General features: G+C 36.6%; 1 protein-coding gene across 10 annotated transcripts in view; it reads left to right on the forward strand.

The window, feature by feature from the left end:
• The window catches only part of STAU2 (staufen double-stranded RNA binding protein 2), a 307,654-nt gene that overhangs the window by 106,751 nt on the left and 173,884 nt on the right, over positions 1–27,019 (forward strand). For 9 of the 10 annotated variants that reach the window (XM_089898567.1, XM_089898572.1, XM_022595230.3 and 6 more), the window contains 5 exons: positions 4,084–4,243; positions 5,490–5,597; positions 7,659–7,871; positions 15,512–15,649; positions 24,146–24,277. In XM_089898567.1, the coding sequence (XP_089754693.1) occupies positions 4,084–4,243; positions 5,490–5,597; positions 7,659–7,871; positions 15,512–15,649; positions 24,146–24,277 (751 nt within the window). The remainder of the gene's footprint in view (positions 1–4,083; positions 4,244–5,489; positions 5,598–7,658; positions 7,872–15,511; positions 15,650–24,145; positions 24,278–27,019) is intronic. The other variant, XM_089898574.1, reaches the window with a different exon arrangement.

The following is a 27,019-nucleotide window of genomic DNA, read 5'->3' on the forward strand; positions in this document are numbered from 1 at the left end:
ACTTTTTATGTTAAAAATGCAACATACCTAATTTTCCCTCTGATATTTATACAGTATAATATATATGTACATACGTATCCACATCAGGCACATGCACATACATAGAGCCATATTTGATGCCCAAAAAGGAAGAGGCCCCAAGGGCTCTTTAGTGTGCAATTAATATTTTGGTCTGAAAATCAGCAGATTGTTTCAGTATGGTTATGTGTTATGACATCACATTCCAGTAAAGTTATAATGAACAGAAATTGTGTTTGTCTCTGTGGCAAACCGAAATGAGTTTTGTAATTGTCAGCAGGCCTTAGTGATTATAGTGGCGCCCACTCCCTCCACCATAGTTAAAGGTCTGTCAGCATTCCAGTTGTGGACCTCTATTTTCAGAAGTGTATAATTGATTGTAAACATTTGCTCTGCGGGGAAAGCTTGCCATGTGGGACCTCAGCCCAGAGGTAAACTTCTGATTCAGGTTTGCCCGCTTTGAAGTTTCAGAGTGAAACCAGTTAAAAATAGGCATGACTCTGTGGAGGTGGGAAAACTGAATTTTGTGGGAAACAAAATGAAAATAACCTGCATTGATGATATTAGTCTGTCCAAATTTCTGCATTAAAGTGATCTAAAGTAAAATAGGTAATAGGAAATTGTGTACTTCAGTGCATCACTAGTTACTGCAGTCAAAGAGCAAAAAAGATTGTGGTTTTAATGCTTTTTAGTCTCTGCACGTTAAAAATATCTTAAACTATAAGTGATTTTTTTTCTTCCTTTAACTTTTTTATATTTGCCAATTAAAAATGAGAACATACGACATACAGTAAAAACACGTTTAAAGTATTTTATCTTAATAGAAAACTGGGGGCCAAGAAAATTGACTTAAAAAATTTAAAACAGTGACTTTTTCTTTTTTCTCATACTCACTCTGGATTTCTCCACAACATTTGACATTGTTGATTATCCCTTCCCCTGACATTGTGTTATAATTTCTTTTCTAACTCTGACCCTCTTTCATCTCCTTCGCTGCTGTCTATTATTTCCCCTGCCTTTTGATCGTGGGCATTAGTCAGATCCCAGCCTTAGGCTGTCTTTTTTGGTTCTTTTACACTTACCCTTTCCAGGTGCTTATCCACTCAACATGGTTTCAATTATTACCTCCCAAATCTGCATCTTCAGTACCGATGTACATTTCTAGTCCTTCACCTTCAGTAAACCTTCACTGATTAGTCCCATCTGCCTGTGAACTCTTACAGAGTGGGCTCTATGCGGTTTATCTCAGGTTGAACATAGAGCTCTGCCACTTGGATGTCCAATAATCATCTACAACTTTAGTAAGACCTCGATTGGCTTCTCCTTGCTTGAAAAGAGACGCTTTGCAGCACAGGAGTGATTTTTAACTTAATTTTTTAGTGTTGCAGTTATACACCCAACATTCCATCAAAATCGAATCTGTTAGTTTTGCTAACTTGCCCAGTCCAGTGGTCACAGTTCTCAGTCAGCATTTCACTGGACGTGTGAGCAGCATCTGACATGACTGACTCCTCCCTCCTGCTAGATATACTTCTCCCATTTGGCTTTCAGGAAGGGCACTCTGCTTGCTTGGTTTTCCTCCTGTCAGTCACGCCCTCCCACAGAGTTCTCACTGTCTTGTGGCTTTAAATTTCACCGACATGTTGATGATACCCAAATTCTATCTCCACCTTGGACCTCTTTCCTGGAGTCCAGACTTATGAATCTGACTGTCTCCTTTGACATCTTCATTTGGATGTCTAACAGACTGAATAATTTAACATCTCCACCCCAGAGCTGTTGATCCCAACAAACCCATTCCTTTCGCAGTCTTCACCAACTCAATGCACGGGCGCTCCACCGTCTAGTTGCTCATGTCAGAAACCCTGGGGCCTTCCTCGACGCCTCTCTCATATTCCATGGCTAGTCCTTGGGTAAACCCATCTTCTCCACTTTTGAAATTCATCCAGAATCCAAGTACTTCTCATTACTTGTGAAGCTGCTACCCTAGTTCAGGTTTCTGTATTATTGCAGTAGCCTCTTAACAGATCTCCTTGCTCCTGTCATCATTCCCCTACAGTCTGTTTTCAACATAATAGTCAGATGATCCTTCCAATCAATGGAAGTCAGATTATGTTGCTTCTCTCTTTAAAATCTGGCCATTTGGGGCTTCCCTGGTGGCACAGTGGTTGAGAGTCCACCTGCTGATGCAGGGGACACGGGTTCGTGCCCCGGTCCGGGAAGATCCCACATGCCGTGGAGTGGCTGGGCCCGTGGGCCATGGCCGCTGAGCCTGCGCGTCTGGAGCCTGTGCTCCACAATGGGAGAGGCCACAGCAGTGAGAGGCCCGCGCACCGCAAAAAAAAAAAAAAAAAAATCTGGCCATTTCATTCCGGGTAAAAGTCAGATCCTTACAGTAATTTCTAAGGAAGGCCCTGTGGAATCTGTCCACCTCTTCCCATCTCTTAGCTTTCCTTCCTTTACTCCCTTGATGCTAACCAGGTGGGAATCCTCAGAATTACTTGAACACGTATCTGTGTGGTTTCCTTCCTCATTTGTATCAGGCCTTTACACAATTGTCATCTTTTCAATGAGACACTCACTGGCCACTCTGTCTAACCCCCCCCTCCCTGTCCCACCCCACCTGACATTTCTGAACCTTTCCTTCTTTTTCTATTCAACACGTACTTCTAACATACTAGATATTCTACATATTTATCTTACTTATTGTCTGTCTTCTCCACTGTAATGTGTGTTTTTGTTCACTGTGATATTCCCCCATCATAAGAAGGTGCTCCACAAATAATTGTTAAATTAATGGATTTTATTGCATATCCTCTTAATTTCTCCTAGGTTTGTTCTTTCTTCTTACAGCCCCCTTTATCCCCTCATGTCTGCATCATTGCAGCTTTCTGTTCACGCATCCTCACCTCAGTCGCATTAAACACAAACCTGCTAAAAATTTTCACCTTAAGTACATTTTATTGTGATTCTTTCTGCTTAAGAATTGGCTTAAACTCTCCACTCTTTCTTATGTTGACTCTGATCTCCTTATTAGTTTGCAAAATACTTATTACTTTGCAGTAGGAGCTCCATCCTACTACCGTTCTTCCCATGTCTAATCATAATTATCTTCTGCTAAAAGCACAGTAATCTGCGTGTTGTCACCTAAATGGTCTTGCTTGTCTCTCACCTCTGTGGCAGGTCCCAGTCCTTCAGCACTAGACCATTTGCGTCACTTCTGTCAAAATGCGACTGAAAACTTCTCGCCAGGAAGTCTTCTGTGATATAATTAAATAATTTTTACAGTATTTATGTTTAATGTTGTTTTCTAAAATATGTTTTTCATGGAGACGAGCATACATTCTTTATTATCGATAGGTATATTGACTCACATTTTATCTTTTATAAATACATTCATGAGGTTAAAACTTTATTGGGGGGACTTTACTGGTGGCGCAGTGGTTAAGACTCTTGAGCTCCCAGTGCAGGGAGCCCGGGTTCAATCCCTGGTCAGGGAACTAGATCCCACATGCATGCCGCAGCTAAGGAGCCTGCCAGCCACAACTGAGGAGCCCGCCTGCCGCAACTAAGACCCTGAGCAACCAAATAAGTAAATAAACGAACAAAAAATATTTTATTGGGGTTAATAAGAGGGTTTAGTGCATTCTATGGTTGGTGTCATTTTAAAGAAAATAAATCTTACTAATGATTATAGAGTGATTTTTTTTTTTTTTTGGCTGCGTTGGGGCTTTGTTGCTGTGCATGGGCTTTCTCTAGTTGCGTTGAGCAGGGGCTACTCTTCGTTGCAGTGCGTGGGCTTCTCATCGCGGTGGCTTCTCTTCTTGCCGAGCACGGGCTCTAGGCATGCAGCAGTAGTTGTGGCTCGCGGGCCCTAGGGCGCGGGCTCAGTAGTTGTGGCGCATGGGCTTAGTTGCTCCACAGCATGTGTGATCTTCCCAGACCAGGAATTGAACCCATGTCCCCTGCATTGGCAGGTGGATTCTTAACCACTGAGCCACCAGGGAAGTCCCTACAGAGTGATTTTATTGAGCTAACAGTAATATTTTTATTTTCTTACTTTAGGTATCATTGCCCAATGCCCAAGATCTTTTATGTTCAGCTGACTGTAGGAAATAATGAATTTTTTGGGGAAGGAAAGACTCGACAAGCTGCTAGACACAATGCCGCAATGAAAGCCCTTCAAGCACTGCAGAATGAACCTATTCCGGAAAAGTCAGCTCAGGTGGGTCACTGCTGCATGTGGCAGCCTGTTTCTTATAGTTGCCTAGGGAGATTACTGAGAAGACAAACAAATGCTTTTTTACAAATAAGGGAAATCTCTGCTGATAGGAAGGACCACCAGAGTAGCGATCTGCTGTGATTTGCTCCTCAGCTAACCTGTGTGCTATATTAGACTCTTGTGTTCCTGCTGGGATGACCTTACCTTTGAGCACTTTGGTTCACCCTGTGGAGTTTCCAGGCAAGGGAGGATTTGGGAATGTGAGCAAGGATGAGAAATAATATTCATTTACCTTGCATCGAATGCTACGGTTTATTGAGCATGGATTACATTGTATTAATTAATCTAGAATCAAGGAGTTTAAAGTGGAGGAGATCTTTATGAACTTTTTAGTCCTACTTTATTTTACCAGAGAGGTTATTGAGGCTGATCTTCAGTAATTTCACTCGTTCCCATGGCTTCAGCTACTTTCTCTGTTGACTTCAAAATAGTATCTCCAGCCCGGGTGTGCCTAATAAGTCACCTTCTTAGGGAGTTCTGCACTTAGTTGTTTGAAACTGTGCGGTTCAACCTGTACAGTTTCCCTTTCCTCAAGCCTGTTGTTCTTCCCCCTTCGAGATTTATCTTAGTTAATGGCAGACTTAGAATTTTTGTCCTTGTACACTTTCATTATGACCCTGATCTGTTTGCTTATCTGTTTTCATAAGCTTCTTGACAGCAGGAATACTGTCTCTTGATCTCTTTAATGCTTATACTGTGTTCAGTATATGTGAGGCCCTCCGGAAGTAAGTGTTAAATAGGTGAATAAGTAAATTGGCACAGAGCTCCGAAATCCTGGTTTGCATCCTGCACTCTTTCTGCAACTTAGTCTCCATAGAAGATTAAATATCATATACCAGTGGAGGTTGTGTGTGTGTGTGTGTGTGTGTGTGTGTGTGTGTGTGTAATGGAGGTCTCTAAAGAGAACTGGGTCTGAGGATATAGGATAAACTCAAATTAGTGAATGGTTGAGTAAGAGATTTCCACACTCAGCATTTATCCTTCTACTTTGAGGAAAAAAACTAAAACCAAATCACAAGAAGCCTCACAGCAAAGCCCTCGACTACAGTGGTTACATAGAAATCCACAAGATCCAGTTTCTGGTTTCCTGTTTCCTGTTGTATTTTAGATAGGTTCTCTTGATTGTTAAATACATGTAAAGTTTGTTACAAAGTGAAGATTCAATGTCATCCTATTTTTTGTGATTTAGAATGGTGAATCAGGAAAAGAAATGGATGATGACAAAGATGCAAATAAGTCTGAGATCAGCTTAGTGTTTGAAATTGCTCTGAAGCGAAATATGCCCGTCAGTTTTGAGGTATGTGTTCAGCAGAGATCTCCCATTTTTCCCTCCTTGCTCCTTATTATTTTAAATAAACAAACAAATAAGATTGACAAATAAAATTTTAGTATCCTGAAAGAATTAATGTGCTTCTTAAGTTTGAACTCTCTGTCATGAAATGATACAAGCCCTGAGAAAATAGAACTTATGGATTCCTGCTGATTCTCTTTGCCTTTTCTGTATTAAGCCATTTGTGTACATGATATTTCACGTTTCATCATAAAATTTATTTGCTGAGTTTAAGATAATTTGTAGGAACCTATAAGACTTGGTGTTTTTGATAAGATCACATTGAAAATAATCAGTATAGTTAATATTTAGTGACATGTATGTATTAATATCTAATTTCTTTTAAATTTATGGAGGCCAAAATATGTTTAAATTTAACCTTTACTAGTAAGTCACCAAGAAGTAATTAAGCAGCTCTTTAGTTTACAGCTAGATAAATGTCACAAAATACTTTTAAAATTGTGTGACATTTAAAAGAGAAAAAATCTTAAATTGTTATAATACCTCCTTTATTAAGAGGTCACTAATTTTGCAACTCAAATATCTAGAAAATAGGCCAAACCCAGGAAATAAGCTGAAACAGTTGATGAGTATCTATCTTCCTTCAAATTATGTGATGTTCACCAACTAGAAAGCTCCCACATTTTACTCTCACTGGCAGGATCTACTTACCTCGACTGGGAATCTGTTTGCTTTCTTAGACACAGTCCTAACAAGTTGGGTTATCTGATTTCTCAGTCCATAGAGATTAAAGGCAGCAAAATGAGGAAAGCAGGAAGAGAATGTACTTGAGGGTCCGTTGGTCCCAGCAAGAAATGATAGGGAAAATATGGAAAACCTATCAAAAGTAATTGCATATAACTCAAAAGTCATTGGAAGATGGGGCCTTTTAAAGGCTACAGTGAAGAGGAACAGTTTTAAAAGTCTTAGATGTCCTTAGAGACATCAATATAGTATAGTATAGAATATCTGATGTTCATAATGTCGATCTAATGTGAACAATAAAAGGTTAAATATTTAGTCAGTAAAGTATATATGTATATATTTTAATTGAGGAAGATGTCCATCAAAGTGGTTAAACAGTTTTGGTGTTTCAACTTGTAAACTTAAATTACTTGGAAAGTATGCTTATCATAAATTCCTTATCCCCAATAATATTGGATTATTGAGATATTGTATGTTTTCCTAATTGGTGTCCAATATTAGAAGACAGATTTTTAATATAATGTTCAATGGTAAACTATTTAAATAGGGTATTTTTGGTTTTTTTAGGTCAGACTTTTGAAGGAGACTATAAAGCACTCAGGTTTTGGAAGGCATTTTTCCTCCAAAAACTGGTATAGTTTAAAAAGAGCACATTAATTCAGGATTGAGGAACATTTGTCGCAGACAGATGTTCATAATCCGTTACTCTAGAAAGTTAGGTATTTCTATGGCATATCTACTTATCTATTTAAGGTCATGTCACAGAGCGTAAACATTCCTTTTTGTAATCAGCCTTTGAGGTCTCCATCAAAATTAGATTATTTTTCATACATAACCTGTCTTTGAGAGGCTTCCACATGCAGGATGCTTTATGGGTTATAAAACTCCTGGCACTCCAGTAACTTACTCTTACAGAGGAGAAAGATATGTACACAGTTATATGCAAATTATCATTCTGGATGGCCTGTGTACCTAATGTAATATGGTATGTTTTATGTTCTTAATTTTCTGTTCCATAAGAAACAGGGTAACCATAATTAGAATTGCCTGTTTTAAGCTAGTAAAACACAGTTTTGACCATGAATTGAATGTGTTTATTTAGATTTCTGTTTTTTCAAACTCAGTTCCTTTAGGCATTGTAAGTATCATCAGTGACTATCCCCTGTATAATGACTTCGTAATAGCCTTATTGAAGGAATCTATGATTTTGGCATAATTCTTAAAAATTTCAATCTTGATTATGATATGAACATTAAGAAAGATTTCATGCCATAAGAACACATCTTAAGTGCCTGTACTGAATATTTTACTTACATTCAATAGGTTATTAAAGAAAGTGGACCACCACATATGAAAAGCTTTGTTACTCGGGTGTCAGTGGGAGAGTTCTCTGCAGAAGGAGAGGGAAATAGCAAAAAACTGTCCAAGAAACGTGCTGCAACCACTGTCCTGCAGGAGCTTAAGAAACTTCCACCTCTTCCTGTGGTTGAAAAGCCAAAACTGTTTTTTAAAAAACGCCCTAAAACAATAGTAAAGGTAAGTATATGGTTGTGAACGTTAGTTTTACTATGTAAACGTTATAGTATCTGTAGCTAAAAGTTTTTTCATAGGTCAGGCACTTAAACCTGTGGGTTATAAACAGTCCCAAAATCAGGGTTGGACATGTGTCTATAAATGAATAACAATTCTGTTTTGCTTTTAGACACTTGTATACCTGTGTTTGTTCATGAAATAATAATACCTTAAATAGTTATAGTTTTTTAAGGTTTAAAAAATACTTTCCCATTCATGATTACCTTTGGTAAAATTCTCATCATGATTCTGTAAGGCAGGTGTTACCCCTCATTTTACAAATAAGGTTTTATGAGACATGTTCAAAGAATTGGCTCACTTGTATTCACCTGTTGTGTGCAGCAGCCTGAACTACTGATCTGTAATGCAGTGTTCTTTCTGCTGACCACACTGATGTATGGTGACTGCTTAGGATTTCAGGACATGGGGGTTGGGCGCAGAGTAATAATCATATGAGTAATCCTCACACTGATGACAGCAGAAGCAGCCAGTAAATATAAAGCACTCAGTGCGCCAGACATGGTCCCAGCACTTCACATGCTTTATCTCATTTAATCCCCATAGCAGCCCTAGGAGGTCAGCGGGGCGATTTGGTTTCTATTCTTTCAGGCATGAATACCGTGTCAAAGAGAGCACACAGCTTTTCAAGGTGTTGTAACTCTTTCTTTTACTGAATCAGATTTTATTTACGTTAACCAAAAAATAAATAAATAAATAAAAGGCAGAGGTCAGAGGAATGAGATGAATTAGCACTTAGCACAGAACGGTGCCTGCAGACACTCAGCGTGTGTGACGTGAATGGAGCGAGAGTTCTGCTCCCAGAGAAAGCCTTGAACCGCCAGCGCATGAGCGGCTAGCTCAGCCTCGCGTATTTAGCAGACTTCTTCAGAGCATCAAGGGCGACAGGAGTGAAGTACATTTTATCTTTGATGGATTTCTTTTGTTTAGATCCTGCAGTGGTACAATTGAAATATTTCTGTAGGTTTTAGATTTTTGTACCTTTGCTTTATTTAAAAATACATGCAGGCATACTTACATAAATACATAAATACCTGTATAAACAACTACATAAATACTTGTTCTTTTTACTGAATACTGTCATTACTTCACTGAGAGGCTGTAGATTATGCATTTCCTGAAATAGCATTCTACGTTGTGCTGCAAGGTAGACTAAAAATAAACGCCAAATAGATCCACTCATCGTGAGTCTTGGTGGTTTTGAGGACTGGCTTTCATTTATATGCTCTAACCACATGGTCAGGGAGTAGGATATGGTTGTTAAGAAGATGGCCATCAGAGTCAGAAAATGACCTTGGAGTGTGAATCCTTGTGACCTGAGCAAGTTACCTAACTTTTCTAATCTTTCACTTCTCTATTTATAAAGTAGGAACAATAATTGAACGTGCTTCACACGATTGTTATGTGTTACTTGAAATAATACGTAGAATGCATTAGTCATTATTATTAAATATTTATTAACAGTACAAATAATAAGTACTCAATAAATATTAGCTATTGTTATTTTGTATCTAATTCTGTTCACATTTTATATGTGCATGAATGTATCCATGGTCTGTTTTCCTAAATCTTTATACATATAAAATCTATAGCTTCTCCATGATGGAAGAACAGTGCTCTGCATCAGAATGGCAGTGCAAAACTGGTCACATTAACCTCCGCCTAATCTATTAAACTAAATCTAATCTTAATAAATTAAGAATAATAAGCCTTTAGTCTAGAAAAGATCTATCACTTTTTATAGTAGAATATAAATAAAACTCTTGTTACTTTTAACCATAGCCATTAAAAGCAAGAGTATTGTTTAAATGTTATTCCACAAAGGGGAGGAAAAACGTTTTGAATTTTAAAAATAATTTGCTACTACCTCCAGTATATAAGCATGTTATTCTAGAACTTTCTTCCTATCCACCATTTAGATCTCAGCTTAAACTTGACTTCTTCAGGGATGCCTTCTCTGATCCTCCCCCAGTCCCAGATTTGGTTCGCCCCCTGCGATTTTCCTCACATACATCACACTTGGAGTTTCTTGTACCATATCTGTCTTATGTTAAAGTCTGTAGATATTCTCTGAAATGTAAGGTTATTTTGAGAAAGCAGCATGCATACAATGAGTTGGAATCTAGAGAATTTTGAGTATGATCAGACCTTCCACTTACTGGGCCAGTAAGTGGATCAGCTTGGATGGTGTCTTGGTTTCCAGCATTTTAGTCACTTCCCTAAATGTCTTCTACATCTAGGGTCTACCATTCCTTATTATGCAATAGAAGTAGAGAAAATAGCTGTTGATGATTTACCTTGATTTTATTTAGAATAATGAAATTATCACATTGTCTCATTTGATCCTCTTAATCACCCTGTGCTGTAGATATTATCCCCATTTTACAGATGAGGTTCTTGGTGTTTAAGAAACTTCCCTAAGGTCACAGAGCAGAGTCAGGTTTCAGGTCCAGTCACATCTGATGCCAGTGCCCATTTGAAACTGGTTGGTTGTGAACTCCTTTTGGATTTTAATTTATTCTACAGAGTCACCTTGTTAAAATGTAATAACTGCCCTGATGGTGTCTTTGGGTTTAGATTCTGTTCTTTAATGTAGCTTCTCTTCTATAAGATGAAGCCTCAAAGAAGGTTTTCTGATGTTGGAGATAAAGTTTTCTGACTAAGACTGTCCTTACTGGTTTGTAGAATGATAATCTAAGACTTGCTATCCAAGGAATAACTTCATTTTCAAGGATGCTAGTAGTTAATTTCAGTCAAGGGAAGAAACCAGCCATTCTTAATGTTCTCAGAACTCCATTATTCTCTGATTGGATTTATGCATCTGGTTCTTTGTCATTGGAATCTGTATCAACAACATCTTTGGAACCTACAGACATTCTTATAAAGTAGGCAAATTAAACAGGAATAAAGACGACATACCGTTGGAAGTACATGTTTATGTGACCATCTTCATGGACATCTTCTAGTGCGAGAACCAAGAGCTTCCCTTTACCTTTTCATTGGCATTTCAATCTTAGACTTACGGGTTATTATCTGTATTTTGTCTTTTCTCATCAGTCCTTCTATACTTCTATTACAATATATATTTTTTAAATTTTCTTGGTATGTAAGTAGAAGTAGAAACCAATATTTTATCAAAAGCTAAAATTTTCCTTTTCTTTTTTCTCCCCCTCTACCCAACTATTGCAGTATTGAAGTTCTCAGTCTTTTCCCTCTCTTACTCTCTCCTAGGCTGCTCTTCATACTTCTAGGGCTTCAATTCAGTCCTTATATAGATGATTCCCAAATATTCTTCTGTGCTCGACACTGCCTATTGGGCCTCTCACTTAATAGTTCACAGGCCCCTGAAGCTCTGTCCAAAACTCATCGCGTTCCCTTCTGAACCTCTTCCTCCTCCTGCATATTCCTTATCATTGGTGACTGGCATCCGCATCCAGCTGCTGAAACAGAATCCTGGGAATCATTGTTAACGTCTCTCCACCTCCTTGTATAGAGTCAATCATCAAGCCCTATTGATTGCATCACTTAAATGTTTCCTAAGTTGGTCCATTTCTTTCCATTCCCTGCCACCCTTTTGATCCAGCTCACAGTCATGTCTTGGCAGAACTACTACAGTAGGTTTTTAATTGGCCTTCTTCCTACAAGTACTTTTGACATCAAAAGATCTTTCTAAAAGTGTTGTCTTTTAGAAATACTGATCAGATCATGTCATGCCTCTACTTAAAATCTTTTAGTAATTTCTCATTGTCCTTTGGGTAAAACCCCAAATCCCCAAAACATAATTTAAAGGACCTTGCAGGATCTGACTTAGAGGCTGAACCTGCAGCACCAAGCTAGATATGGTCGAGACTCAACAACTACAGGAAAAGCTAAGAGTATATAGTGGCTCTTCTGTGAGTTTAGCGTAACATATATAAACTGTAACTTAGTGATTACCCTTGTCTCTAATACCTGTTTTAGAGTAAATTTTCACAGGTGGATATAAAGTGCTGACCATATGACACGCAAACCTTCATTTCTAGGAATAACATATGAAGAAAGTTAGTTTGCATGCAGAAAAAAATATTTGATTTGCAAAGGTTTATTTTTTGTTCGTTTTTAAACCTTTTAGAAGCCACTAAAAAGGCTATACATAAACTTAAAAAAAAGCTTTTATCAAGTTTTATTCATAAACATTACCTTATATAAAGTTAAAAATAGAGTGCCTTCTAAAAGGTTTATATAGGATGTGTATGTAAGTTAAAAAGCATACTAAGTAAGAGCAAGTAAGACCTACCACCCAGCTTGAATATGGAACATTTCTCGGTAAGGTTGAAGCTATCTGTATACCCTCTTCTGTCACATCCTGATACCACCTCGCTTAGGTAACCTGCCATCATTAGTTTTGTGTTTAATGTTTCCTAATCTTACAGTTTTACTACATGTTTGTTTTTCTGGAAAATGGTATTTGGTTGGTTTCTAAGATAGCTTTATTGGGGTGTAATTGACATACAGTGAACTGTACATAATTTAAAGCATACTATTTGATACGATTTGATATATGTATACACTTGTGAAACCACGACGGCAATCAAGACAATGAACCTATCCATTGCTCCCCAAAGTTTCCTCATTCCCCTTTGGAATCCCCCCACCTTCAATTCCCAAGCAACACTCTTTTTTTGACTGGCTTCGTTCACTTGGTATAATAATTTAGAAATTCATCCATGTTGTTACAGCTATTAATTGTTGGTTCTGTTTTGTTGCTAAGTAGTAGTATATTGAATGGATATACCATAATTTGTTTATCCATTCACTCTTCGTTGGATATTTGGGATGCTTCTAATTTGGGGCTATTAAAAATAAAGCTGCTGTGAACATTTGTGTCTAAGTCTTCTGGGCATATGCTTTTTTTCCTCTTGGGTAAATACTTAGGAGTAGAGTGGTGTGGTCATTTAGTAGGTATACGACATTTTAAGACACTGCCAATAGTTTTTCAAAGTGATTGAACCATTTTGTATTCTCAGCAGCCATGTGTGAGAATTCTAGTATCTGCACATCCTTTCTAACACATAGTATAGTTAAATTTCAGTTGTTCAAATACATGCATATTGATATCTCATTTTGGTTCAGATTCCTCTAGTGACTAATGATAGAGCAGTTTTTTGTATATACAGTAGCACATGAAGCTTGGTGAAGTGTTGTTCAGATCCTTTGCTCGCTTAAAAAGTTTTAAGTAATAATTTAAATAATGGCAAGTAATACATTTAAAATATAAATTTATTACGGAATTTTGAGAGGTCTTTATACGTTCTGAGTACAAGTTTTTTTTTTCATCAGATATGTGGTTTGCAAATATTTCTCCAAGCCTGTGGCTTGTCCTTTTTAAAGAACAGAAGCTACTAATTTTGACGAAGTTCAATTTATTATCGTTATTATTATTGAATGTGATTTTGGTGTTGTATCTAAGAAATTGTTACCTAACCAAACCAGAAAAATTTCCCCTATATTTTCTTCTGGAAGTTTTAGTTTTAGATATTACACTTAAGCCTATGAACCATTTTGAGTTAACTTTTGTGTGAGGTATGGATTGAAGTTTTGGTTCTTTTCTACATGTGAATATCCAATTGTTCCAGTACCATTGGTTGAAAAGACCACCCTTTCTCCACTGAATGGCTTTTGCACCTTCGTTGACCATATATGTGTGGATGTACTTCTGGATGCTGTTCTGTTTCGTTGATCTCTTTGTCTGTCTTTCTGCCAGTACCACACATACTATCTTGATTACTATAGCATTATAATAAATCTTGAAATCAGGTAGTCTGATTCCTCCAACTTTGTTCTTTTTTCAAGGTTGTTTTGGTTATTTGTCCTTTACATTTCCATATGAATTTTAAGTATTGGCTTATTAATTATTACCCAAAAGCACATGCTGGGGTTTTGATTGGGGTTGATAGATTGATTTTGATTGATTTGATAGATTTGATTGATAGATCAGTTTGAAGAGAATCAACATTTTAAGAATATTGAGTCTGCTGATCCATTAACATGTGTGTCTGTCCACTTACTGAGATCTTATTTAATTTCACCAGTGTTTTGTAGTTTTAATGGGCTTTATATAAATTATATCATACTTTATATATTCTTCTGTGCTTGCTTTTCTCACTTAACATGTTTTTCTTAAATTCATTCATCTTGACGTATGTAGCAATACTTAATTCATTTTCACTCTTATATGCCGTTCCATTGTATGAGCATGCCATAATTTATTTTTTCTTTTATAGATGAATGTTTAGGTTATTTCCAGTTTTTCTTTTTTTGCTATTTCAAATAATGCAGCTGTGGATATTCCCATACAAATGAGCTAGCACATTTGGGTAACAGTTTTCTAGTTGAAGAGGCTACTGAGGAGTGGGTTATTTATTGGCTTTACTAGACATTGCCAAATTGTTTTCCAGTTTATATTATGATCAGCACCGTGTACGTTTTTGTTACTCCCCACCTTCACCAGTTGAGGCTGTTGGACTTCTTTTGCTAAATTGATAGGTATGAAATAGTGTCTCACTGTGGTTTTAATATGCATTTTCTGAGTCTTAATGAGATGGATTATCTTTTTATGTTTTTTTTTCTTCTGTTAACTATCTGTTCATCTCATTTGCCCATTTTTCTTTTAAAGTATTTATTTATTTATTTTTGGCTGCATTGGCTCTTAGTCGCGGCAGGTGGGATCTTCATTGAGGCATGCAGGATCTTTCATTGCAGTGCGTGGGCTCTTTGTTGTGGCACGTGGGCTTCTCTCTAGTTGTGGGCATGGGCTGCTCTAGTTGTGGTGTGTGGGCTCCAGAGCGCATGGGCTCCAGAGCGAGTGGGCTCTATAGTTTGCCGCACACGAGCTCTCTAGTTGAGACATGCAAGCTCAGTAGTTGTGGTGTGCGGGCTTAGCTGACCCATGGCATGTGGGATCTTAATTCCCCAGCCAGGGGTCGAGTGCACGTCCCCTGCATTGGCAGGTGGATCCTTTACCACTGGACCACCAGGGAAGTCCTGCCCATTTTTATTTTAACACTTTTTTTTTTTTGGCCACACCTCATGGCTTGCGGGATCTTAGTTCCCCCACCAGGGATAGAACCCAGGCCCTTGGCAGTGAAAGCAGAGTCCTAACCACTGGACCACCAGGGAGTTCCCCATTTTTATTTTAGATGGTCTTTTTCTTAATACTTTTTAGGAGTTTTTAAAAATATATTTTGGATACTGGGTATATCTTTTTTTAACTTACATGTATTTCAAATATCTCTTCCCGGTTCATGGCTTGTCCTCTTACATTCTTTTTGGTGTTTTTTGATGAATAGAAGTTGTGAAGCAACTCCTACTGTATTAAAGAGTTTAAAAGGATAGCTGACCAACTTATCAATAATACTTCTGAGCCCTAAATCCTATAGAAGCCTAGTTTCAGATCCATTTTCTAATTTTCCTTTGTAAATCTTCATTTATTTCAGACAGTTTTGGGGTGCAGGGGAGGAGATGAGAACCATGGTTTCTTGAAGGATCTAATAACAAGTTTTAAAAGCAGGTCTTATGTTTTGAAAATTTTTCTTAAATTTTTTTAGGCTGGACCAGAATATGGTCAAGGAATGAACCCCATTAGCCGCCTGGCTCAAATTCAACAGGCCAAAAAGGAAAAGGAACCAGATTACGTTTTGCTTTCAGAAAGAGGAATGCCTCGACGTCGGGAATTTGTGATGCAGGTATTTCTAACTTGTATATTAAAAGATTTTTTTAACTATTGAAAAAATTTAGAAATCCTGAAGCTGGAATAGAGATATGGTGGAAACGAAAACTAGGAATTAATAGTAGAAGGTAATAAAACTGTTTACATTTAAAGTGTTCATTCCCTCCAGGCCCATCTACCCACTTGGTTGAAACATTCAAGTGTCAAGGACGTGTTAGAATAGATAGTATGCGTTTCTAAGGGGCTGTGAGCTCACACAGGGTTCATCACTGGGAATGCCTATCTGTAACTCAATGTGTTGCAATTTGCAGCTGGAGTCTATTAACTACTGGGAATAAAAGACAGATGGAATTAGAAACAAAATTTAGAAGGGTGGACGTAGTATGTGGAACAGGGCCAAGAGCACGGACTTCTGGGTTATTAGATAAATTAGGAAAAGGGAGCTAGCCGGCTACCTAACTGTGGTGAGGACTGAGGAACTCGGAATTGCTGAGAGACTTAACTGCTGCGTTGTGAAGCCAAGAAAATTGAAGAATGGTTGCTGGTGTATTGGTCGATGGGTGGGGACTGAGAATGAGGGAGAAGGCCTAAAATGCCCTCCTTCGTTTTAAATCCTATACCTGTCCACCTTCATTTGCCAAGTCAAGCCCCAGTATCACAGAAACTTCTCATTTTTGTTATGAAAATTTCAAACATAGCCAAAGGTGGATATATTTAATAGTATGCTTTAAAAAATAGTATAATGGAAGAGTATAATGGCGTCTTAGGGAAAATGCCCATCATCCAAAGCCAACAATTATGATTTCTGCTGTACTTGGCTCTGGCCATCAGTTTTTCTTTCCTCCCTTCCTCCCACCCTCCTTTCCTTCTTTTCCTGAAGTATTTTAAAGCTACTTTCTAACCACATGTCATTTTAGCCTACGTACTTAGTGTGTATCTCTAAAACATATGGAAGTTTTTCTTACATTTTCTTACATTAGGCATGGTTCATTAGAATCGTCTCACGCCCAGTCTGTGTTTAAATTCTCATTGTCCCACCTGTTTCTGTTATAATAGGCTTGTCAGAGAACCTTTTTCCAGTCAAACCTGTGGCTCTCATTTGTAATAAAACCCAGTTACAATCAACAGATGTTAATTAAGTGCTGACCCATGGCAAACGTTCTGGACTCAGATAGTGTATCTCATGTTGATTAACTTTCACGCATGTCTAAATTTTACCTTCCTTCCTAATTTGTAATCCCCACGTTTCTTTATCTCACAGTACCCAATACGGCGGTATGTATGTAGTAGGACCTTCATAAACATGTGAGGTATATTTGCTGCCTGCCTGATTGAGAGCTAGTATGTTAGGCTTTTGTTGGCGATATAAACTTATGATGTAGTTACAGGTAAACGACGGTTGGGAACTTAGATATCCAGGGAGGGGGAATTCTTCTGTGGTTCGTGAACACATTATTGTCTGGATGTCACTGGGACCCGCAACAGTGTGGTTCCAGTATTTTCACTTTGTTAAACATGTGCACCGTTTTTCTTTTTACATTCTTGACTTTAAAGAATTATAGAAAATATTCTTTGAACTCCAAAACTTGAGGGGAAAAAAAAATCCCCTACATTTTAGACCTGTGTCAGGAATAAAAAGCTGGCTTTGACTTTATTAAACAATCCCTTTCCTGTGGAGTATATTGAGTACCCCTTTTGAAAGAGGAATTTAGAATATCTTAGGCGAGCTTCCATTTTATGGGTATTCATAAACATTCTAGTCAAACAGGAACATTTGGCTGTACTTCTAAATGTTTTCACACTGAATTCATATTGTTTTTTCCTTCTTCTGAAAGCCCCAGTGGATTCATTACAGCATTGCAGCAACTTCATCAAAGTAAAGGCTTCTGTATAAACTACTTAAACAATGTTGTCATTCGTTATAATTGAATGTGGAAGTGAACTCTCTAAAGATAATGCGCTCATATTTATCTATCACCAGAAAATCCCCACAAACAAATGTGTGTTATAAAATGGATGTAGTTACTTGTATTGATTACTAGGTAAAGGAAAATCTGTGATGACATTATTTGGGTATTTAGGTCCAGAGAAAATTTCTTAAAGTTTTTTTTTTTTTTTGGGGGGGGGAGGCATATTTTAATTTTTCAAGAGAAAATAACGATAACTAAATTGTATATCAGCACATTCTGTTATTATGTGTCGCATGATGTTAATTTTTCTACCTGTGATTAAGATCTCCAGATTTTAAAAAATATATGTAAAGGAAATTTCATTTGTGACTCAGTGAAAGATAATTAAGTTTTTGGTAAATGCTATTTTAGAATTTTTTTGTTGGTTTTTTGAGGACTTGATTAATTAAAAAAAAATTTTTTTTAAATAGTATCTTGGGTTTTTTTTTGTTTTTTGTTTTTTGTCTTTTTTTGTGCTGTGTGGCATGTGGGATCTTAGTTCCCTGACCAGGGATCAAACCCGTGCCCCCTGCAATGGAAGTGTGGAGTCTTAACCACTGGACTGCCAGGAAGTCCAGATGACTTGATTAATTTAAATGATTTGTTTAAAGACAAAAAATCTGTCTTAAATTTATCGCGTAGCAAAATAATTGAGCTTCTTTGCAGAAAAATTAACATTTTAATGTAAAAGTCTTAGAATGGTTATAAAATTTGTGAGCTTTGTAGGAAGATGACTTTTGGAAGTTTACTTACATACTTACTTGACTTTTATAATGCAGTGATTTTTTTTTTTTTTTTTGAGTGACCACTGTGAGTGCTGGCAGGGAATCAGAGTCCTTTAGCACAGTGGTCTTTTTCAATAGTAACAAATAGCTCTGGGGTAACCAACTACTCACAAGCTGTTGAACCATGCAACTGTAAAAACTGTGTCAGACAAGGGGTGGGTGAATGGGAAAAATGAATCTGGAAGCACCTGTTCTGGAAATAAGTCTTGAGGTGTCAGAGTAGGTCAGACGGAAAGCCAGCCGACATAGATTTAAGATGAATGCTGTGATGGGAACCCCATGGCCCAAGAGCAGGAACCTGGAGCCAGAGGGCCACAGGCCTGGGCAGGTAAATGAGATTTAGGGATGAAGCAGCAGAAGATTTGAATGAGAATGACGAGATGTATATAGCTTGTGAAAACAGATGAAACATCTTTCGCTGCTCAGTTATCTTTTGCTGCCATTTACTTTGGCAAGTCTTGTGACCCTCAGAGCAGTAGAGGAAGCTTCTGACGTAGCTGGCCTAATCTTTTAGCTAGCATGCATTCCAGCAACAACACAGGGTCTGGTGAAGCTGGGGAACAAACCAAGCACTGGAAAGAACAACAGGTAGCAGAGGCTGGCTCTAGCCAGGGACTCAAGGACACACAGAGCCTTGATACATCGGGTCAGGTGCAGGCCAACAGATGTGGGAGGTGTGTGTGTTCACCCAGCTCCAAGGATGTGCCATGAACAGCACTAGATCAGTGCTTCTGAGTGGGGTCCGTAGACTACTTGCTGATTTGTCATAATGTGGTGGTTTCTGGTTTCAGGAGAAGAAGCAATGAAATGTTTCAAAAACATTGCACAGGTCTGAACTATAAGATTTGTGATAGTTGTTACAGAGGTTCTATAATGACTACATTTTCAGTGTGTCATATACTGCAAGAAGTATGTCATTTAGTTCATCTTGAGTTATACTCTGTTTAGAAAGTGCAGTTCTTTGTCATATAATTTGGACATTATTTATAATTGTTAAGTTTTTTTTTAAGCACTGTGTTGCATATCCCTAATTCCTTAGAAGGAGCTGGTTCACTGAAGCTTAAAAGTAGTGATGGAAATAGTAATACAAATAAAAATCTCAATAATGGTGTAAGAATAAATGGCAAACAGTACACATGTGTGGATACCAGATGGAAATCTATATGTCCTGACACAAGTGAAATAACAAATGTAATGATTACACACAAAAGCCAAAAAAGAAAAATATGTGTAGAATTATCATACATTGTATCTGAAAACTAGTTTTAGTTGTATCACATAGCCATTCATTGCTAGTACCCAGTATAGGTGTCGTTGTGAAATTTTATTAAAGTGACATGAAGCTATTGAAGTTTTCTAACTTTTTTAAAACAAATTGCAGTGACATTTGATAAAACAATTCAAAATTTCAGATATAGATTGCCTGTTCAGCTTTCTTGCTCATTTTTCAGCTGTTTTTTTTTTTAAAAAATTGATTTATAGGAATCTACTATATATTCTGGAAATGTGAACCTTTTGCAGTTATATGGCATTTCAAATATCTTCTCTTGTGCTGTGACTTGACTCTTCCTTTTTTAATGATACTTTTTGAGGAATAGAAGTAATTCATTTTAAGGCAGTCAAGTTTATCTCTCTTTTCCCTGATGTTAATTTTATAATAAGTCTAGACATCCCGAAGAATAATACCCCCACCTTGTTCTTCCTCAAAAGGATCTTGGCTGTTCTTTGCACCTTGCATTTCCATGTAAATTTTGGGATCAGCTTGTCAAATATTGTGCAAATATGTGTGGGATTTTGATGGGAATTTATTGAATTTATAGGTCAATTTGAAAAAATTGATATTATAATATTGAGTCTTCAGTGCATGAGAATGGCATACCTCTTTTAGGTTTATCTTAATATTTCTCAGTAATGTGTATTGTTTTATGTGTAAAGATTTTAAACATCATAGATATTTGATTTTTGTTTAATAGAAATTGTATCTTGTAACATTTTTCATTTTCTACTTAATTGTTGATGGACTATACAAGGGCAGCTGGCTTTTGTATACTGTCTTTTATACAAGAACTTGTACTTTCATAAATTCTTATAGTTTACCCATACATTTTCTTGGATTTCCTCTGTAAATATTATTTCTGCAAGTAATGACAGTTTGTTCTTACACTTCTAATTCTTAAACCTTTTATTTCGCTTGCCTTCTTGCTATGTCCAGGGTTTGCAGTAAAATGTTAAATACTAGTAAAAATGGAGGGCATTTTTGTCTTGTTTCTAATTTCAGAACTTCAACATTAAGTATAATTTTTGCTGAGGTTTGAGTTCTCTTCCTTCCCTAGTTGCTAAGAGTTTTTATCATGAATGAATGTTGAGTTTTAGCAAATGCTTTTGCTTCATTTATTAGGGTGATCATATGATTTGTCTCCTCAACTGATTAATATAGCAGATTCCATTGATTTTGTTTGAGTTTCGAATGTTAGACTTATCTTGCATTTTTGGAATAAACCTAACTTAGTCACAATTTTTCTTCTTTTTAATATTGCTTTGTTCAGTGTACTATTGTATGGTTTAAACTAGCATTTATGTTCGTGAGTGAAACTGGTCTGTAAAATTTTTTTCTTATACTTGTTGGATTTTAGAACCAAAGTGATGCCTCACTGAATAATTGGGGACTGATTCCTCTTTTTTTATTCTTGGATGAATTTTTGTAAGATTAGCATTATTCTTCCTTAAAGGTTGAGTGGAACTTGCTGGAGAAGCTCTCAGAAGTTTTCTTTGTGGAAAAGTTTTTAATTGTGGTTTTAATTTCTTTAGTAGTTACAGATCTATATAGCTAAGAGTTTATTCTCTGCCAGTTTTGGTAATTTGTATTGTCTAGGAATTTTTCCATTTTATATAAATAGTCAAAAAATGTTAGCTGAAATATTCAGTATCCTTTATTATTTTGTAATGCTACAGAAGCTATAGTAATCTCCCATTTTCATTCTTATTTGCGTCTTATTTTTTCGTGATCAGTATTACCTTTGGTTTATCATTTTATTAGTCTTTTCAGGGAACCAACTTTAAGCTTTTTGAACTTCTCTGTTGTACTTTGTTTTATATTTCCTTAATTTCTGCTCTTGTCTCTATTTTTCTATTTTCTTTGGGTTTATTTTGCTGTTAATCACTTCTTGAGATGGATGGTTAGCTTATTACTTTTCTGCCTTTCTCTAAGCTTTTTTTTTTTTTTTTTTTTTTGCGGTACGCGGGCCTCTCACTGTTGTGGCCTCTCCCGTTGCGGAGCACAGGCTCCAGACGCGCAGGCTCAGCGGCCATGGCTCACGGGCCCAGCCGCTCCGCGACATGTGGGATCTTCTCGGACCGGGGCACGAACCCGTGTCCCCTGCATCGGCAGGTGGACTCTCAACCACTGTGCCACCAGGGAAGCCCTCTGTAAGCTTTTATGGCTTACTTATTTTCTTCTAGACACTCTTTTAGCTACATCCTTCAAGTTTGGATATATTGTATTTCCATTATTATTAAAATATTTTCTAATTTCCAGTGAGATTTCTTCTTTGCCCATAGATTATTTAGATTGTTTAATTTCCAAAATTGTGATTATCTTCTTGTCTGCTTCTCTCACTTACTGAGAACAATGTATAAAAACAAATTCCACTCTCATTGTGTATTTTCTATTTCTCCTTGTAATTCTTTCTTTTTTTGTTTTCTAATTTACTTTTTATATTTGTATTATCTCAGTACATGCAAGTCTAAAAAATCATTACCCAACTCAGGAAATGTACACGTGGATATAAAATGACTGATGTATATTTAAATATGTTGATGTACATATATACATGTGTACATCAAGTGTTCACAAAAGGTAACTGTGGAATAGTTCTAATGATAAAAAGCTACCATTTATTGAGCAGTTATACTCACATACTGTAACATACACTGTAGTTTACATACATTTTTGTGTTTAATTTTCAAAGCAACACTATTAGGTCATTGTATTATCCCTCTTTTACTGATGAAAAAACTGAGGCTTGGAGATGGTAAATAATTTGAATCAGTTCATGCAGCTAGGAAGTAATAGAGTTGGGTTTCAACTAAATCTGACTTGGAAGTCTTTGTTCTTAACCACAGTGTTGTGCTAACCTTTATATATTAATTGTCTTCAGGAACTATTTAATGTAAACCTTTGTAAACGATATCATTTTTAAAATTTATTTTTTGGATTAAAGACTTTTATTGACGTATAGTTATTGTACAATATTATGTAAGTTACGGGTGTACAATACAATAATTCACAATTTTAGTTATTATAAAGTATTGGTTATATTCCCTGTGTTGTACAGTATGTCCTTGTAGCTTATTTTATACATAGTAGCTTGTACATCTTAATCTCCTACCCCTATATTGCCTCTCCCCTCCTCCCTCTCCCCCCTAGTTTGTTTTCTGTAAGTCTGTTTCTTTTTTTGTTATATTTACTAGTTGTATTTTTTAGATTCCACATATAAGTGACATCATACAGTATTTGTATTTCTCTGTCTGGCTTATTTCACTTAGCATAATACCCTCCAAGTCCATCTAAGTTGTTGCAAATGGCAGAATTTCATTCTTTTTATGGTTGAGTAGTATCCCATTGTGTGTATGTACCACATCTTCTTTATCCATTCATCTGTTGATGGACACTTAGGTTGCTTCCATATCTTGGCAGTCATAAACAATGCTACTATGAACATTGGGGTACATGTATCTTTTTGAATTAGTGTTTTTGTTTTTTTCAGATATGTACCCAGGAGTGGAAATTGCTGGGACATATGGTAGTTTTTTTTTTTTTTTTTTTTTTTTTTTAATAATTTTTATTGGAGTATAGTTGATTTACAATGTTGTGTTAGTTTTAGGGTACAGCAAAGTGAATCAGTTATACATATATTCACTCTTTTTTAGGTTCTTTTCCCATATAGGTCATTACAGAGTTTTGAGTAGAGTTCCCTGTGCTATACAGTAGGTCCTTATTAGTTATCTATTTTTTGTATAGTAGTGTGTATATCTCAATCCTAGTCTCCCAATTTATCCCTCTCCCCCATTCTGTTTTTAGTTTTTTTGAGAAAGCCTCCACACTGTTTTCCACAGCAGCCGCACCAATTTACATTCCCACCAACAGTGCAGTAGGGTTCCCTTTTTTCCACATCCTCGCCAACATTAGTTATTTGTGTTCTTTTTGATGATAGCCATTCTGACAGGTGTGAGGTGATAGCTCATTGTGGTTTTGATTTGCATTTCCCCCATGATTAGCGATATTGAGCATCTTTTCATGTGCCTCTTGGCCATCTCCACGTCCTCTTTGGAGAAATGTCTATTCAGGTCCTCTGCCCATTTTATATTATTTTAAGTGGCAGCAGCATGAATTTCAGCCTTTTCAGTTTATTAAGTAAAGAATACTAAATGTAGTTGTAATCAACTCTCTACAATGTGAATTTTATTTTTATGCTTATATCAATAATACAAGTTTATCGTTTAAAAATCAAATAATATAGAAATATGTAAGGAACTAAAAATCTTCTAAGATTCTGTCATCCTGAGATAACCCCCACTGACATTTTGAGGACCATGTTTCCATACTTTTCTCCATGTATATATTCATATATGTTTTACATAAAAGGGATCTTAATTGCCATTTTTATTATGGACTTAACTTTATATTTTTGAATGCTAGAGAGCAGAACACATTGCTTTATGGTGTTAAGGTTTGTTACCAAAGCAGCTATCATTAATTTCTTACTTTAATCTTACCAGGTCAAGGTAGGCAATGAAGTTGCTACTGGAACAGGACCTAATAAAAAGATAGCCAAAAAAAACGCTGCAGAAGCAATGCTGTTACAGCTTGGTTATAAAGCATCCACTAGTCTTCAAGATCAACTTGACAAGGTGAGAGTTAAATTTACATGGACAGGTTCTATCCTGTCAGGGTACAAAAGTGATGAGCAAATTCTGTCCCAGTGTTCCTTGACTCTAAGTACTGTCTTAACTGGTGTTAAAGTAGATGTCAAGTTTTAACTTTTCTAAGGTGGTACTCTATCTTCATCTCTTTAAAGATAGATTCTCCAGGTATAAAATAACAGCTGTTTAGGGTTCAAGATAAAATATTATAATCTTACAATTAGAAAATACTAAAAGTTCATTGTATCATTATACATATCTTATATAATACCAATGTAATAATTTTTAGCTTACTGACTGATGATTTTTGCCTTATGTACACAGTTTTAATTCGTGCTTTTTTAAGAATAGAGGTTGTTAGCCTTTATTTCTGGAATACAGCTGAAAACACTAGAAATAAAGATCCTGATTACGCCTTTAGGGCAGGAGCTATGTAGGACAGACACTCTATAAACTAATTTTTCTGTTTACTTTAAATTAAAGGTAAACTCAGAGGGTGTTTATTTTCTGCCAAGACTTGTGTTCATGGTCCCCTATTTCTTCTGCAGCAGGTAATGACATCATTAACACCTACCTCTGTTGTAAGAGAAGCTGAGAACCTTGAATTCAGGACTTGGCAGATAACTAGGCAGGAACTGGCTTCATTTCACTTTGTATTAAATTATCATTTTATCTATACATATGTATAAATTACTTTTATTAAATATTTTATTTGTATGAACAGTCACAAAACAGGCATAATAATTATTTCTATCATAAACAATATGCTTTTTTCCATGCCATTTTCTCATGTAAGGATTCTGTTTCAGGGATATTTTCAGTTTCTGTAGGAACACCTTTCTGAAGCTTAGAGTAGAAATGAAATCATCTGTTAAAAAGTATTTAGATATGCTTTTCTTTTTAAGGTACTACGAATACCTAGGAAGTTATTTTGAGTGATTAAAAATTATTTGTCTGTGTGATATCACTGGAGATTTCAATTCTGTTTTTATAACCTGGCTAATGAATGCTTTTTCTTCTTTTAAAAGTATTTGTAACATGAAACCTAACATGTGTTCAAGTTTCTATAGTTCCTATATTGTGTATATGTTGTTTTAACTTAACACATTTATATTGACTTAAAATTGATAGGTGATTTATAAAAATATGTCAAAATAAATCTCATAGACATTTATTTGTAAGTTACGTGAAAATAAAATAGAACAAAAAACTGGCATTAATTTCATTAATTTGAAAGACGTTTTTTGCTTACCCACTGTGTTATTAGTTAGGGTTCTCCAGAGGAACAGAGCCCAACAGAGAGAGAGAGAGAGAGAGAGTGTGTGTGTGTGTGTGTATGTGTGTGTGCGTGCATGTGCGTGTGCGTGTGTGTATCACAGGGAGATTCTTTTAAGGAATTGGCCCATGCAATTTTGGAGGCTTGGCTAGTCCAAAATTTGCTGGGGAGGCTGGCAGGCTGGAGACTCAGGAAAGAGCTGCAGAGTCCAGAGGCGATTGGCTAGAGAGCTGCCTCTCGCTCCAGGCAAGGTCAGCCTTTTTCTAGGCAGGACTTCGGCAACTGTCGAGGCCCACCCACATTATAGAGAGCCATGTGCTTTACTCAAAGTTCAGTGATTTAAATGTAAATCTCTTCCAAAAACACGGTCACAGAAACACCCAGAATAACATTTGACCAAATGTCTGAGAACTGTAGCCCAGACAAGTTGACACATAAAATTCACCACCCCCACTAAATGCTAAACACTTAAAATTGAAGATAACGGGATGACTGGAATTTTGTCCCTGCACACAAGAACTGACCAGTAAGTGTTAGGGGTGAGGAGCTTTAATCATATGGCAAAAATTATAGTATAATTAAAATTCTAGATATGTGAAGATGAATCTGGAAAGTAAGGAATAGCCGAGACCACTGTTTTTATGTGAAGTAAAAGCTTTTGAATTATTAATTTGAGATTTGAACTTGGAAGTGACATGATCTGGTTTGCTTTCTTCAAAAGACAGTCCTGTAAGTAATGTAGTGAATGGATTTGGGCAGGACAGGACTGAAGGCAGGGAGGCCCGTGCTAGCAGGATTGTTCAGGTGAAAGATGCTGAGAATCTGAACTAAGGCAGTGGTGGTAGAGAGGAAAGGGGAAAGACACCAGCAGTCCTTCTGAGGTGTACATGATGAGATCTCAGTAGCAGATAATGTGCGTGGGGGTACAGGAAGAAGGAGGAGGAAAGAATACCTGCAAAAGGGGCAGTAGAGAATGATTTTTAAAAGAAGGTGGCAGTCGTGTGCTGCAGCGATCGAATAAGAGAAGGAGTGAATATGATGATTTGTCAATAAGAAGATCTTTGGAGAATGTAGCAAAAGCAATTAAAAAAAACCCTGTAAAAGCAGTTTTTAAAAAGTTGGCTTTTTTAAAAAAAAATAAGCAAGAAATGTACGTGATTAAAAGAATTTAAATAGCACAAAAGAGTAAACAGTGAAAAAAAAAAATGTTAGTCTCACTTCACCCTGAGACCCTCGGTCTCTTGGTCTCTCTTCCTAAAAAGTTATCTCCCACAGTGAGTTAATATTTCTACATCGTGTAGAATAGTGTCTGAAATATAGTGAATCTTATGTAAGGATTTGATAAATAAAGATGAAATAAATATCCTTACAGAGATATTCTATGTGTATGCACTAACATACCCCCTTTAAAAATATTCAGATTTATCGAGTTGTGGTTCAATAAATTTCGACGT

Source organism: Delphinapterus leucas, chromosome 17 (genome assembly GCF_059928025.1).
Source record: "Delphinapterus leucas isolate spDelLeu-1000000601 "Yukka" chromosome 17, BTC_Dleu_Yukka2, whole genome shotgun sequence".
NCBI lineage: Eukaryota > Metazoa > Chordata > Mammalia > Artiodactyla > Monodontidae > Delphinapterus > Delphinapterus leucas.